This window comes from Camellia sinensis, chromosome 10 (genome assembly GCF_055761805.1).
Source record: "Camellia sinensis isolate YWXY chromosome 10, ASM5576180v1, whole genome shotgun sequence".
Classification (NCBI taxonomy): Eukaryota; Viridiplantae; Streptophyta; class Magnoliopsida; order Ericales; family Theaceae; genus Camellia; species Camellia sinensis.
In genome coordinates, this window is record NC_138970.1 from 70,702,871 (window position 1) to 70,714,944 (window position 12,074).

Here is a 12,074-nt window from a genome sequence, read left to right on the forward strand (position 1 = left end):
AAATATACCTATATTTCACATAGTTTCACATACCTCTCTTCTTTCTCTTTTCAAATCCCTCCTTAAATCCTCCAACTAAATACAGAGTAAGAAAACTATTATAATTATATCAAAATTATAATACTTATTGTATTTGTTATAAAATTTCAGGAAAGTCAATGTAATTTACAATCACTATATTAACATTAAAAATTTTATTATGTTAGTTTGTTTAACATTATTTCAAAAATATATATACTAGTTTTTGGACATACGTGACATGTGTGTAAGAAAAAAACGGTTGATTGTGACTAACCACCATAAGATAAGGGTGATTTTATTTTTACATACTAATTTTTCTTAGTGTACATAATTTTTTAATATACATCTCTTTATTACAATAATATCATCATCTTCGATTTTCAAAATCCTAATTTTTCTTCCATCCACCCACCACTCCATCATTGTTGCCACCGCTCACAAGTCCTCTATCACCACTACCACTATCATTTCCGACTCATCTCTTTCTATCTTAATCTTCCATAGTCAACCTCGAAAGTAGATAATTCGTGGTGGAAGATTTGTAGGAGTGTATGGTTCATGACGAAAGTTAGCTGCAGGCGGAAGGAAAAAGAAGTGATGAGAGGAGATTGTAGAGGAGAGAGTTGGCACTAGTGATTGAGCATGGTTGTGGTATTTTATAATTAGGATTTGGGTGAAAGAAGATAAGGGTAGTATGGTATTTTTAATCAATGACAAAATGTATTAAGAAAATTTTTAATTAAGTGTGTTTATTGAGGAAAATTGATTTGTGGAAATAGAATTACTCACAAGGAAAAGCATTTTAAAACTCCGAAAAAATTGAATAGTTGTGCTGAAAATTTTACATAATTACCCTTCTATTAATTTAAAGACAAAAAGTTTTTAAATAGATATAATGAATTTTCTTTAGATAATTTTAGTATAAGAAATAACGTTACACAACTTCATTTTTATGTTTACAGCAAATTGTTTTGTACACACAAACCAAAATGAACTTGCATCCAAGGAAAAAGTCAATGTCTTTAATGTTTAATTTTGATTTTGGATTTATTAAGAATAAATCAATAAAAGTGAAATGAAATTTAGTTCCTTTCACTTCATTTTTTTTTTCGTTATTTTTTTTCCATTTTACAAATTCATGATCTAAAAATAATTTATATTTATAAAAAATATAAATAAATAAAAACTCAACTGAAGACCAAAAAAAGAAATTCCTTGGCAACAGTGGCGGAGCTACAAATTATTTTAGGATGTGCATTTATTAATCACAAATTCGAAATATAAAAAATTGAATAATTAACAACTATAATATAAAACAAATTTTTTAAATTCATAGTGAACACAAAGCATAAATATTTATCACAATAAAACACTTTTCAAAAATATGAAAGTACAAATAATAATGGTATAATGACCATATTTTTATATTACATTTAGTGTAAGTTCACAATACTATATTATAAACACATAAATCAATCTAATAGTGACAACTCAAATGATACCTCAAGTATGGTATAAAAATATGGTTGTCATAACATTGTTGGCATGCAAATTATCCTCATGGTTTACCTATTTCAAATTGTATATCAATTCCTTAATCAATCATTTCAAAGAGAGTGAATGGATAATTTTTTTTAAATTTATGTTCAATTTATTAATGGGCATTACTAATTATGTTAAATTAGAATTTGGGATGGGTGCTGTGATAGCACCTACACCATCACACTCCGTGAGATTTGTTCTAACTATATTTTAATAATTTGAGTTATTCATATTAGGATAAATTACTAATAAATCCTAATAATTATATTGAATTTCCATAAAATTCTATTGAAATTAAAGCCTCGTTTAGTAGATGGTGATTTTAGTCAAAAAGTCAAAAAATTACTAAAAAAAACTAAAAAACCAACAATCTATACCAAAAAATCAAATATTTCATTTTCTCTTTACTTTTTGCACATCTTTTCGTAAAAAAATCAAAAAGTCATTCTAAACATACTAATTTTTTTATATCATATTTTAGCCAAAAAGTCAAAAAGTTACTAAAAAAACATGTTCCCAAACGCGGTCTATGTCCTAATAAAATCATTGTTAAAGATAATTTTTTGTAACAATTGTTTACATATGTCGCTAAAATTGATAATTAGTGACTTTTTTGTCACGATTTTTATAAATTATCGCTAAAATTTACAATTAGTGACTTTTTTATGACAAATTTTTTAAACTGTCTCTAAAGTTGAAAATTTGTGATCTTTTTTTGTGACATTTTTTTTAAATTGTCACTAAAACTTATAATTAGTGACATTTTTTATGACACTATTTTTAAACTGTTGCTGCAAATTAATAATTAGTGACTTTTTTAACAAAAATCACAATCCAACTTAATTTAATTTTTATTCGATGGTAGGACTAAAAATTAGTACAATTACAAAAGGTATATTTAAATATAAGCTCAAATTAACTGATTATTATCTTTATTGTTATTAATTTAATTTTTTGTACGTTGATCATCACGGTTTAAAAAATAATCATATGCTTTCACAAAATAGAGGAAAATTATATTAAGATACACACAAAAAGAAATATAGAGAGGTATAGAGAAAGAAATGAGATAAATGTGAATAAATAATACAGTAATTACTTTCTTTTTCCCTTTCTTTTTTTTTTTTTTTTGTCATTTTCAATCACTTAATTAAATGGTAATATATTATTAGTTGTCATTAATTGTGTAATAATTATCTATAAATAAATGAACCAGATATAAGTATTCATATAAAATGTGATATGAAACATTGACATAGAACATTTCTCCCATATAAAATTTAGAAGGATTTTTTTAACATGATTAAATATTTAGAGTGTCAAATGGAATAAAAAAAAAATTTTAAGGAAAAAATGTAAAGAAAATAGTGATGTAAAATTTCAAGACCTTACTTAAAAGGATCAAATTGACAATATTTTTTTTTTTTTTTTGTGAGAGACATAAATATAATTTTCTAAAAATTGAGAGGAGCACATGACCCTCCTGGGCCTCGCTTGTCTCCCCTCTACTTAGCAATATTTAAACATAGAATAGCATGATTAATGTGATGCTAATTTGTTTAATAGGTTCAATATGGAGTTGGTGGTTACATTGATACCAAAGTTTAAAATAAAATCACATTGATTCGTAATTTTCACTTTCAAAGTGCATACTACGAATTTGTTCATTTGAAATTTTTATCTCAATGACATAACTAATCCTAAAAAAATAACATAATATTTTTTATAATATGTCATTTTTAAAAGTGCACATAATAAAATCTCCCCAATATAATACTAGTTCTCTTTGGATTCAAGTCAAAGACATAGTAAAGTTCAAAAGTTCCTGTAGGATCATTAAGGTCACCATTTTTCATCTTTAAGTCTAATTCAAATCCACTAGCAAAAAAGCCTAGCTAGAATAGAACTCATTAATTTAACAAACACCAATAATAAACCAAGGTTTTGAAAGAAACATGCCTCAAGAAAATTATGTCACAGCAACGAGTTGCAAGCATGATTGTACCAAGTTTAATGTTGAATGATTATTCCTTAATGATGGACTCTCGTGGTCTCATGTTTTCCTTTTTTTTCTTTTTCTTTTTATTTTCCTTTTTTTGATTTTGTCAATTGCAGCTTTTTGACCCATTTAGACATTATTTGGTATAAACTAAATAACTGCACTTATTTAGATAAGTGCAATTATTTGGGTCACGTCATCTTTTTATTTTTGTGTATATATTTCTGTAAAAAGTTAAAAAGTTTGCTTATCACTTATAAGTTACTTTTATGATTATAAATTTTTATTTATTAGCATAAAAAAGTAAAATAAATTATAAATCTATTTGGTGCAGTTTTATAGTATGTTAAAAAATTGAACATATTTGGTTAAATAATTAGTCACATAATATGTTATTGTGTAAATATTCAAAATGCCCTCAAATGTTATAGTGAAAACAAAAAATAAAATAGCTCCAAATTATAGTTTAAAAAATATGATTATTTTTTGCCAAATAAGCTAAAAAAAAAGTTGCAACCAAACACAATAATCAACTTTTTTAAAATTTGTTAATAAGTGTTAGCAAATAGGATCTTAATTTATGATTATCCACAAAAAGTAAAAACAATTAAGAAAATGCTATTTCAACTAAATTTTTATACAAAATATTGCACCAGAACGATATGCAAAAATGTTATTTGTGTAAGTAAAAGCATCTCAATGGACTCCTAATTATGAAGTGATAGGCTCAAAACTAAGAAAGTTGTTGTGTATGAGTTTTTGGAGGCAATTCCTTTCTAGTCTATAAAGTGGATTCGACGGTACTGTTTGGGCCCGTGAGGGTTATTACAAGTTTTATTTAATGATTTAAATTGTTCATTTTGTTAGTCATTTCGTATATTTCATCCATACAAAAAATTAGATCGATCTGATAATCATAGCCTATTTAATTTGTCACATTTATCACAAAAAAATAATTGATTTATTTTTAAAAATACGTGATCCATTTTTTAAGTAATAAACGTGATAAATTGAATAGTGTATGATTATTGGATTAATCTAATTTTCTTTTATAATGAAATATACGTAGTGCTCGACAAAATAAACTATTCAAATTATTGAAACAAAACTCATGGTGAGTTTCATGAGCCTAAATAACACTCTCTAGTCCAAATTATGGACTAGAAGGAATTAGCCTCCTCAATTTTTTGTATAGAATTTATGTTTTGTATATTGCTAATCTTTATCTTTATATGCATCCCTATTACAAAACAAAAGATTTTTTTAGTAATGATATACATAAACTATTTTTTTGTACAAAATATCTATACAAAATTATGTAATTTCTTATGGTCCTGTCATTTCTAATCAAAGAACTCACTACCATTATTATAATTTCAAAAAGAGCAATGTTATGCTTACCATTGGCTTCTATTTTTATTTTATTTACCATTTATGCGGTGCATTCCAACACCATTAGTACAATAAGTCTCGCATAATATAGATATTCAAGGTCTTGAGATATGCCACATAACATAGTCAATGGAAATGGAAAGTACAACATTTTCGTTTCGAAAATATTGACACACCATTCTAAATGTTTTATATATATACACACATTTTATGTTTATAAATTATTTTTTTTAATCTATTACCAAATTGATTTTGTTTTTGAGAAGTGAAGCAACCCTAAGAATAAATAGCCAATATCAGTAGTATCTTTTGAAATATGCCTATGGGCTTGAAAGCCCAATACGTGAAAGACAAAAAGCCCTCTCATAGGTTTTACATTTTGGGCTGTCTCCATGAAATCTACTCCAAAAATCTGCAACAACACAAATGAGTTAGAAAAGGGTAAACGTGTAACTTCACTAGTATTTTGGGTTGCATGGGTCGGCTTCGGAGGAAATTATCAATCTAATCACATTTGGCATATTGAAAATTATCCAATTGACAAATTTTAAACTGCAGGCCAACCACCAATCGATTTTTACAATCTAACTGACTAACCCCACCTGTGCACCTTCTCAAACCACACGAGGGGTTTGGGTTGGCATGGGTTGGGCTCTTTTTTTTGGCACACCCATCAGTTTATTGTTTCTAAATAAATGCATTGTGAAAAAAAAAAAAAAAATCCAAATGATTCAATATTAGGCCTATAGCTTGACCCCAAGCCCTATGGCATAGGGGTAAGCAGCCAATGACCAGAATTAATGAGCAAAAGTCTCATCCCCGAGCATCACCCTAGAGACTCAAAACTCATGTCCTCCTAATTACCAAACCACATAGGCCCAAACACCATACTTCCAAAATATCGTTTCCCTTTACAAAAACATGGCTTGTATTGCTGAAACTAACTGATCTTATGACTAATGAACATAAAAATGATTTCTTTACATGGCATCACTACACCGAAATTCAATGAAATGTGTGCCTTTCTTTGTTTGGCATAGGCCATTATCATGGAATTCTATGAAACAGAACACTCTCAGGCATTTCATCAAACAATTCCCTTGCATCCCCAATCCTACTGTTTTCAATGTAGCCTTTCATCATCATACTTCCAAGAAACAGGGTCCCTACGAGCTATTTGAACAAAACAGAACTTTTCCTACTTCAGCTTCTTTTAGAGTGACTCATGATGAATTCACAAATGATTGTTGAGACTATGAATTCAAACTTTTACCACTACCTAGTTGAATTTTTCCTAGTTTTGTATTCAATTTTTTACTACTTTCTACTTCATATCCTCTATCTCTTTCCTTATCTTGCTATTATTATATATTTGTCATGGTGGGTTAGGGCTATATACTTCAAATAATGCTTGAAAAACAACATATCAACAAGCATTGGCTTTAGTATATCACCATCTAAATAAAGGTCTAATACTTTCTGGTACCAGAGGGCACCTTCACAAATGGTCATCAAGAACAAAGCTCTTTACTCCCAAAAATACCGAAAAATAAAACATATTAACAGCTATACTATCATAGCCAACCACCATGGTAGGCTTCAGCCTGAGCAGTAGTGTTTACAAAAATCTACCTAGGGTTCGCATGAGAAAAGGACCATTATCTCTCTCTCTCTCTCTCTCTCTCTCTCTCATAAATTGAAAAACATACAAGATCATGTCGTATGGGCTCATGTAAAAGAAACAGTAAGCACAATAATAATCACAGAAATGTAACTACCTCTAAACATCAAGTAGACTAAAATAAGATGGATTCACATTTTCCCCTGCAAATTAATTCAACAATCACAAATTTTGAATACCCAATACAACCAAAAGCCTCCCACCCTGTAGTTGTTTGTAGATTTTGTTCTGGGCTGTGAGACCCCCAATTGTACCCAAAAATCAAAATTACAACAAAAAGCCAAATGATTCAACCATTCATGTACCTACTCCATCAAAAGCAATCAGAGATGGATTACATACATATTAGCATCTTATCCAAAGCGTAGAATTTGGAGCAAATACATTGAAAGTTTCAACAAATTTACGGGCCTTGTTCTTCTGCATGCAGAGATCGAATACGCCATTAATGTGTTGAAAGAAGCATATATTCTTCAAAATTTGGTGACAACAAAAGACTGCAGCTGCATCATCCTAGGAACCTGCTGCAGAAATTAATAGATTTGTAAGGATGAAAATATTGTTAGAAATGGCAAGAAAAAAGCTAACTTTCATTACAATATTGTATAATATACATTGTGAGTTATTTTGGGTAAACACAAGAACTTAAAGTATGAAGGAAAATAAAGCAGTTTATTTGAAATGATAAGATCTATGGGAAACCTCTTGCAACATGTTTACATGTTTTGGATCCGTTTAAGCTAAAAAACACCAAGAAAATTGCCTGAAGTACGATTTTCAAGATGTAGGAGGATAGCAAACAATTTAAATGCAAATTCATTAAATATGTACCCCGAGTGTGTTCTTAGTTGAAGAAAGCTCAAAAGGTTCAATGATCAAAATTGACGCCTTGGCCTAGCTTCAGCCATGCTTACTCGGATTGACCTGCCATTTAGGTCCTACAGCAGAGATTATAAGTCAGTTTTAGTTTCAGAAAAAGAGAATGTTGGATAATAATACCTTACAGTAGATATAAACTCTCAGTTGGGTAAATTGGATAGAAACAAAACAAGGTAAGAAGTCCATGAGAATTTTGGAAATTCTATATTCAATTTGATCAATGAATGAATATTTACAAGCACTTCTCCAGTATGTCCATGTCCCACATAAACAACATATATCATCTGATGTTATTGGTAAATAAACACATTGGCACTACCATGCCCAACCTGCGAATATAATAAATTGTCAAATATTATAGGTAGATAAAAAGCATAATAAGGATATATGTATGTCATTGAGTGTCACCTACTAGCAAAACCCGTTCGGAAATCTAACAGTTATCTTTCGAAAAATAAAATTAGAAAAAAGAAAATCTATAAAATTATACACATAAACTAAAGTAATGTTTTGTGTCCATTAAAAAAATATATATACTTGAATGATCACATAACATATATATTTTTCCATCTACATAATGGCCAGTAAAATATAATATAAAAAAATCCCAATTTTTAATGCAGTAGATAAGTGTAGAAAGAAATACATGCAATGCTAACGGTTAGAATAACTTCCATGAGAAATCCCATGCATCACACTATTATTTAAATTAAAAAGGAAAATTTGTACAAAGTAACAGAATTTCAGCTCTGTATTAGTATGAGAAACTGATTTTTTTTCCCTTTGCAATTATTGACTGAATCAACAACAAAACAAACCCAAAATATGCCGACAAACAAAAGGTCTGAAAGGAAATGAAAACTAGAAAAGTAACAGGCTTAAGTTGGTAGGCCGCTATAAAATTCCAAATACATATATTTTTCTCCCAACTTTTTAGGAATCAAACAGGGCAGAAAAATAATAAAGACAAAAAACACATAATCAAGAAAAAGATAATCAATATACTTACAACACCATCCAATGATTCAATTGCATTGTTGACCTCATCTGAGGAACCAAAGGTCACAAACCCGAAACCCCTTGATCTACCACTGTCTCTGTCATAAACAACCTTGGCTTCCATAACCTTACCTTGTTCGCTAAACAAGGTTTCAAGTGCTAAATCATCAACAGCCCACGAAAGATTTCCCACATAAACCCTATGGGAGCTATCGGAACTTCCTCCACCCCTGGGCCCTCTAAAAGAAGATTCTCGATCTCCCTTCGGAGGAGGAGGCCCAGAACTCACCCTCAATGCCCTGCCCTCAAGTTCCTGCCATAGATCATAAATTCTCACTTAGATGCAATGGACCTAAAGCTCAAGTTTAAAATATATGAGAAAAATAAACAAATTTAATTGGGATATAATCAATAATTTCTGTCAAAATTGAAATTCCAAAGACAATTTAAAAGGTAACGTCGAAATATAGTTTGTTCTAGGACCTAAGCTTGTCTTGGCTTCCATTATCAACTAAGTGAACTCAAACAGTGATATTTTTAGAGTTAAAACCTGTGTTATCAAAAAACCTTAATACCCTAACAAATTATGTATTGGTATGCACGTTCCAAAACACAGTACACTATTGTTTCAAAATGATAAATTTAGTGATTTGAAGCGATCTCGAAGTTTTTTCCAATATATTTCCTTAAATGTTATCTTACGAGAAAAAAAAAATCAAATATAATGAAGTAAAATCTAAGGAGGGTTTAAGTTTTGACAAGGAAAAAAAAAAAAAACAACAACAACAAAGACAATATCATCATCATTTTACTAGATGTCTAATAGTTAAAAGAAAATTACTTCAGAACTACCATAAATTCTTAAGTGTAACATATACAAGTCTACCCCTATCGTACCAGATTTTAGAGCATCTGGTGTACCACATTCCCATTCCCATTCCCATTCCATGCACCAAAAGGATCCACGTTTAAGGTAACATATGTTAAAACAGTGAAGATATATGGAAGTCCATGGTTCCGATTTCTATGTTCCAACACACACAATCAAATGAAATGTGGAAAACAACAAAGCTTACATAGCCATTAAATTGCTGAGCAGCTGCCTGAACCTCATCAACTGTAGACATTGTCACGAAGCCAAACCCTCGGCTTCTTCCAGTTATCTTGTCATATATAACCTGCCAAAGCAGCTCAAATTTGCGCATAAGAATCTCTTTTTACCTTTTTTTTTTTCCCCACAAAAATCATTGCAACATTAAAACCCAAAGAAGAAATATTTTAACTCAATTCTCTGAACCCCACAGTAATTCTATTTCATTTTTAGAATTTTGACTAGCAAAGCTGGAAAAAGAACCGAAGTTCACGAGGGGCCAAAAAAAAAAAAATCCCTTCACACCAAATAATAAACCTTGTTACAATTATATAAAAAGTAAAAACCCATATCTATTTCATAGCTTTGTAACAGACCAAACCCAAAGAATAAAATTTTAACTCAATTCTGAACCCCACAGAAATTCATATTTCACTCAAAGAATTTTCACAAGCAAAACTTGAAAAATAACAGAAGTTCACAAGAAAAATAAATAAATAAATAAATATGAAAATGAAAACAACCCTTCACACCAAATAACATAAATTTTACATCAAACAAAACATTATCTAGAAAACTAAAATCTCAATAAACCCTAAACCCATATATATATATATATATATATATTTCATAGATAGACCAAAATGTAAATTCATACCTCAACCATCTCGACATTTCCAGCTCGTTCGAACAACCCAGCAAGAGTAGCACTGTCGACATTGAAAGGTAAGTTTCCAACGAAGAGTTTGAGAGCAGGAGAGAAACTGGGTTCCTCTGCATCGCTCAATAGGTCCTCTTCTTGCTCGTACTCGGATGAAACCGCAACGTTTCGTACGAACTTGGAAGGCGAGGAGGCTTCGAAGGGTCTAGAAGGAGAGAGAAGAAATGAGGAAGTATATATGGAGATGGACTTGCGAGGGGACTTGGAGGAGAGAGAGAGTGAGACAGCGGCTGTGGTGGGTTTGGAGTTGGAGAGAGAGAAAGAGTTGGGAGTTAGATAGAGCAAATGGAGGGAAGAGGCGGAGGAAGACATGGCTGCGCTGTGTGTAGCGCTTTGTTAGAAGATAAGGTTCTGAAAGAGGAACGCAAAGAGACTAGAATAGCAATGAAAGAGAGCGAAGTGGGGGATTGGGATATTTGAAGGGGAGGGATTGGGGAAGAGGGGAAATACCTAGGGAAATATCTACCATAAACCTCAATTTTATCTTATTGCAATTATTTAGAAAAAAAAAAATGATTTAATTTTACCCCTTTACATTTTAATATTTTATACTTATCATAATTCTTAATCTCACATTTTTCTATCTACCTTCTCATCATTTTGTTTCCCTTTTTTATTTTGTTTTTCTCTCTTTCTTCTGTCTTTCACTCAAATCTAATTTTTAGAGATAAGAATGACTATATGATTACAATTTTAAACGTCGCAAAAGAGAAGGTAATCGTTAGAATTTTGTAAGTGATAGGAGGGGGTTACAAAGGCTACAAAGTAGAGAGCTGAGGAGTTGAGAATTGAGAGCGGATGGCGTCAAAAAAGGGTTAAAGGAGATGGGATAGCTTCGAGTGAAATGCGGATAGGCGAGGCAAAAGTGGTTGCAAGTGGCGAAAAGGAAATAAATGAGAGGAAATGGAGGGCTAGTGTGGAGAAAGAACCTGGGGGAGTATTGGTGAAGAGATGGAAAGGAGTAGGGACGATAGTCAATAAGGAGAAAGAGAGGTGGTAGCAAGTGAAGAGGGAAGAGTTGGTAGCGATAGCTAGTAGCAACAAAGGTCGGTAGTTGGTAGACATGTGAGTAAATTTTTTGGTTTTGAATTTTAGAGTTTTTATCTTAAAAAATAATTTTTATTAAGGTATAGAATTGTAATAAAAATAGATAAATAAATGTTAGATATATAGAAACAAAAATATAGTGTAAATAAAATATCCCTACCTGGGTGAGTTGCGAAATTAGCAATTTGATTTTGGAATGTTTAAGTCCTTTTTGATAATTTAAATAGGGATAAAATAAAATAAAATGAGAGGTGTAATGAGATGATTTTATGTGTAAATAGAAGCATCCATAATCACATAAAATCATCTCATTACACCTCTCATTTTTTATTTTATCCCTAGTTAAATTACTAAAAAGGACTTAAACACTCCAAAATCAAATTACTAATTTCGCAACTCACCTACTTGTATCCCACCATCTCCATCCATCCACCATTACTATCACCTACCTTCATCGTGGGTGCCACCCTCTATCTCTCTCTCAGTCCTATATTACCGTCACCGTCACTTCTTGTCACTTCCAATCCTTATTCCATCTTTGCCAACCTTCCATGTCTTCATTCTTTTATGCGCCTCCCCTCTCCCCCCCCCCCCTCCATCCGAAATTCCCTCTCTTTACACCCTTGCCCCTGCCACCCCAACTATAAACCCCTTTTGCCTCACCTTCTCCACCCATTTTCCCAATTGTGTAACACCTTAGTCC

At 31.0% G+C, this 12,074-nt stretch overlaps 1 protein-coding gene across 2 annotated transcripts; it reads right to left on the reverse strand.

Annotated features, from left to right (window-relative positions):
- Nucleotides 1–6,746: 6,746 nt before the first annotated feature.
- Nucleotides 6,747–10,974, reverse strand: LOC114267990 (29 kDa ribonucleoprotein A, chloroplastic). 2 transcript variants are annotated; one of them, XM_082891603.1, is made up of 5 exons: nucleotides 10,262–10,974; nucleotides 9,590–9,691; nucleotides 8,524–8,826; nucleotides 7,467–7,573; nucleotides 6,747–7,156 (listed from the first exon to the last, which is right to left on the reverse strand). In XM_082891603.1, the coding sequence occupies exons 1-4, from the start codon at nucleotides 10,634–10,636 to the stop codon at nucleotides 7,511–7,513; spliced, it is 843 nt and encodes a 280-aa protein (XP_082747729.1). In that variant the 5' UTR covers nucleotides 10,637–10,974; the 3' UTR covers nucleotides 6,747–7,156; nucleotides 7,467–7,510. The 2 variants fall into 2 exon arrangements, with proteins under 2 accessions (XP_082747729.1, XP_082747728.1); XM_082891602.1 differs by having other exon boundaries at nucleotides 6,747–7,159; nucleotides 10,262–10,801.
- Between the last annotated feature and the right edge of the window lie 1,100 nt (nucleotides 10,975–12,074).

Bases quoted from the DNA above. Each gene is read 5' to 3' on its own strand.
- LOC114267990 (XM_082891603.1), bottom strand. From the start codon at position 10,636: ATGTCTTCCTCCGCCTCTTCCCTCCATTTGCTCTATCTAACTCCCAAC. The intron at 9,692-10,261 runs GTATGAATTTAC...CTGCTTTGGCAG, and splicing joins GAAATGTCGAGATGGTTGAG to GTTATATATGACAAGATAAC. The intron at 7,574-8,523 runs GTAAGTATATTG...TCTCTGCTGTAG, and splicing joins TTGAATCATTGGATGGTGTT to GACCTAAATGGCAGGTCAAT.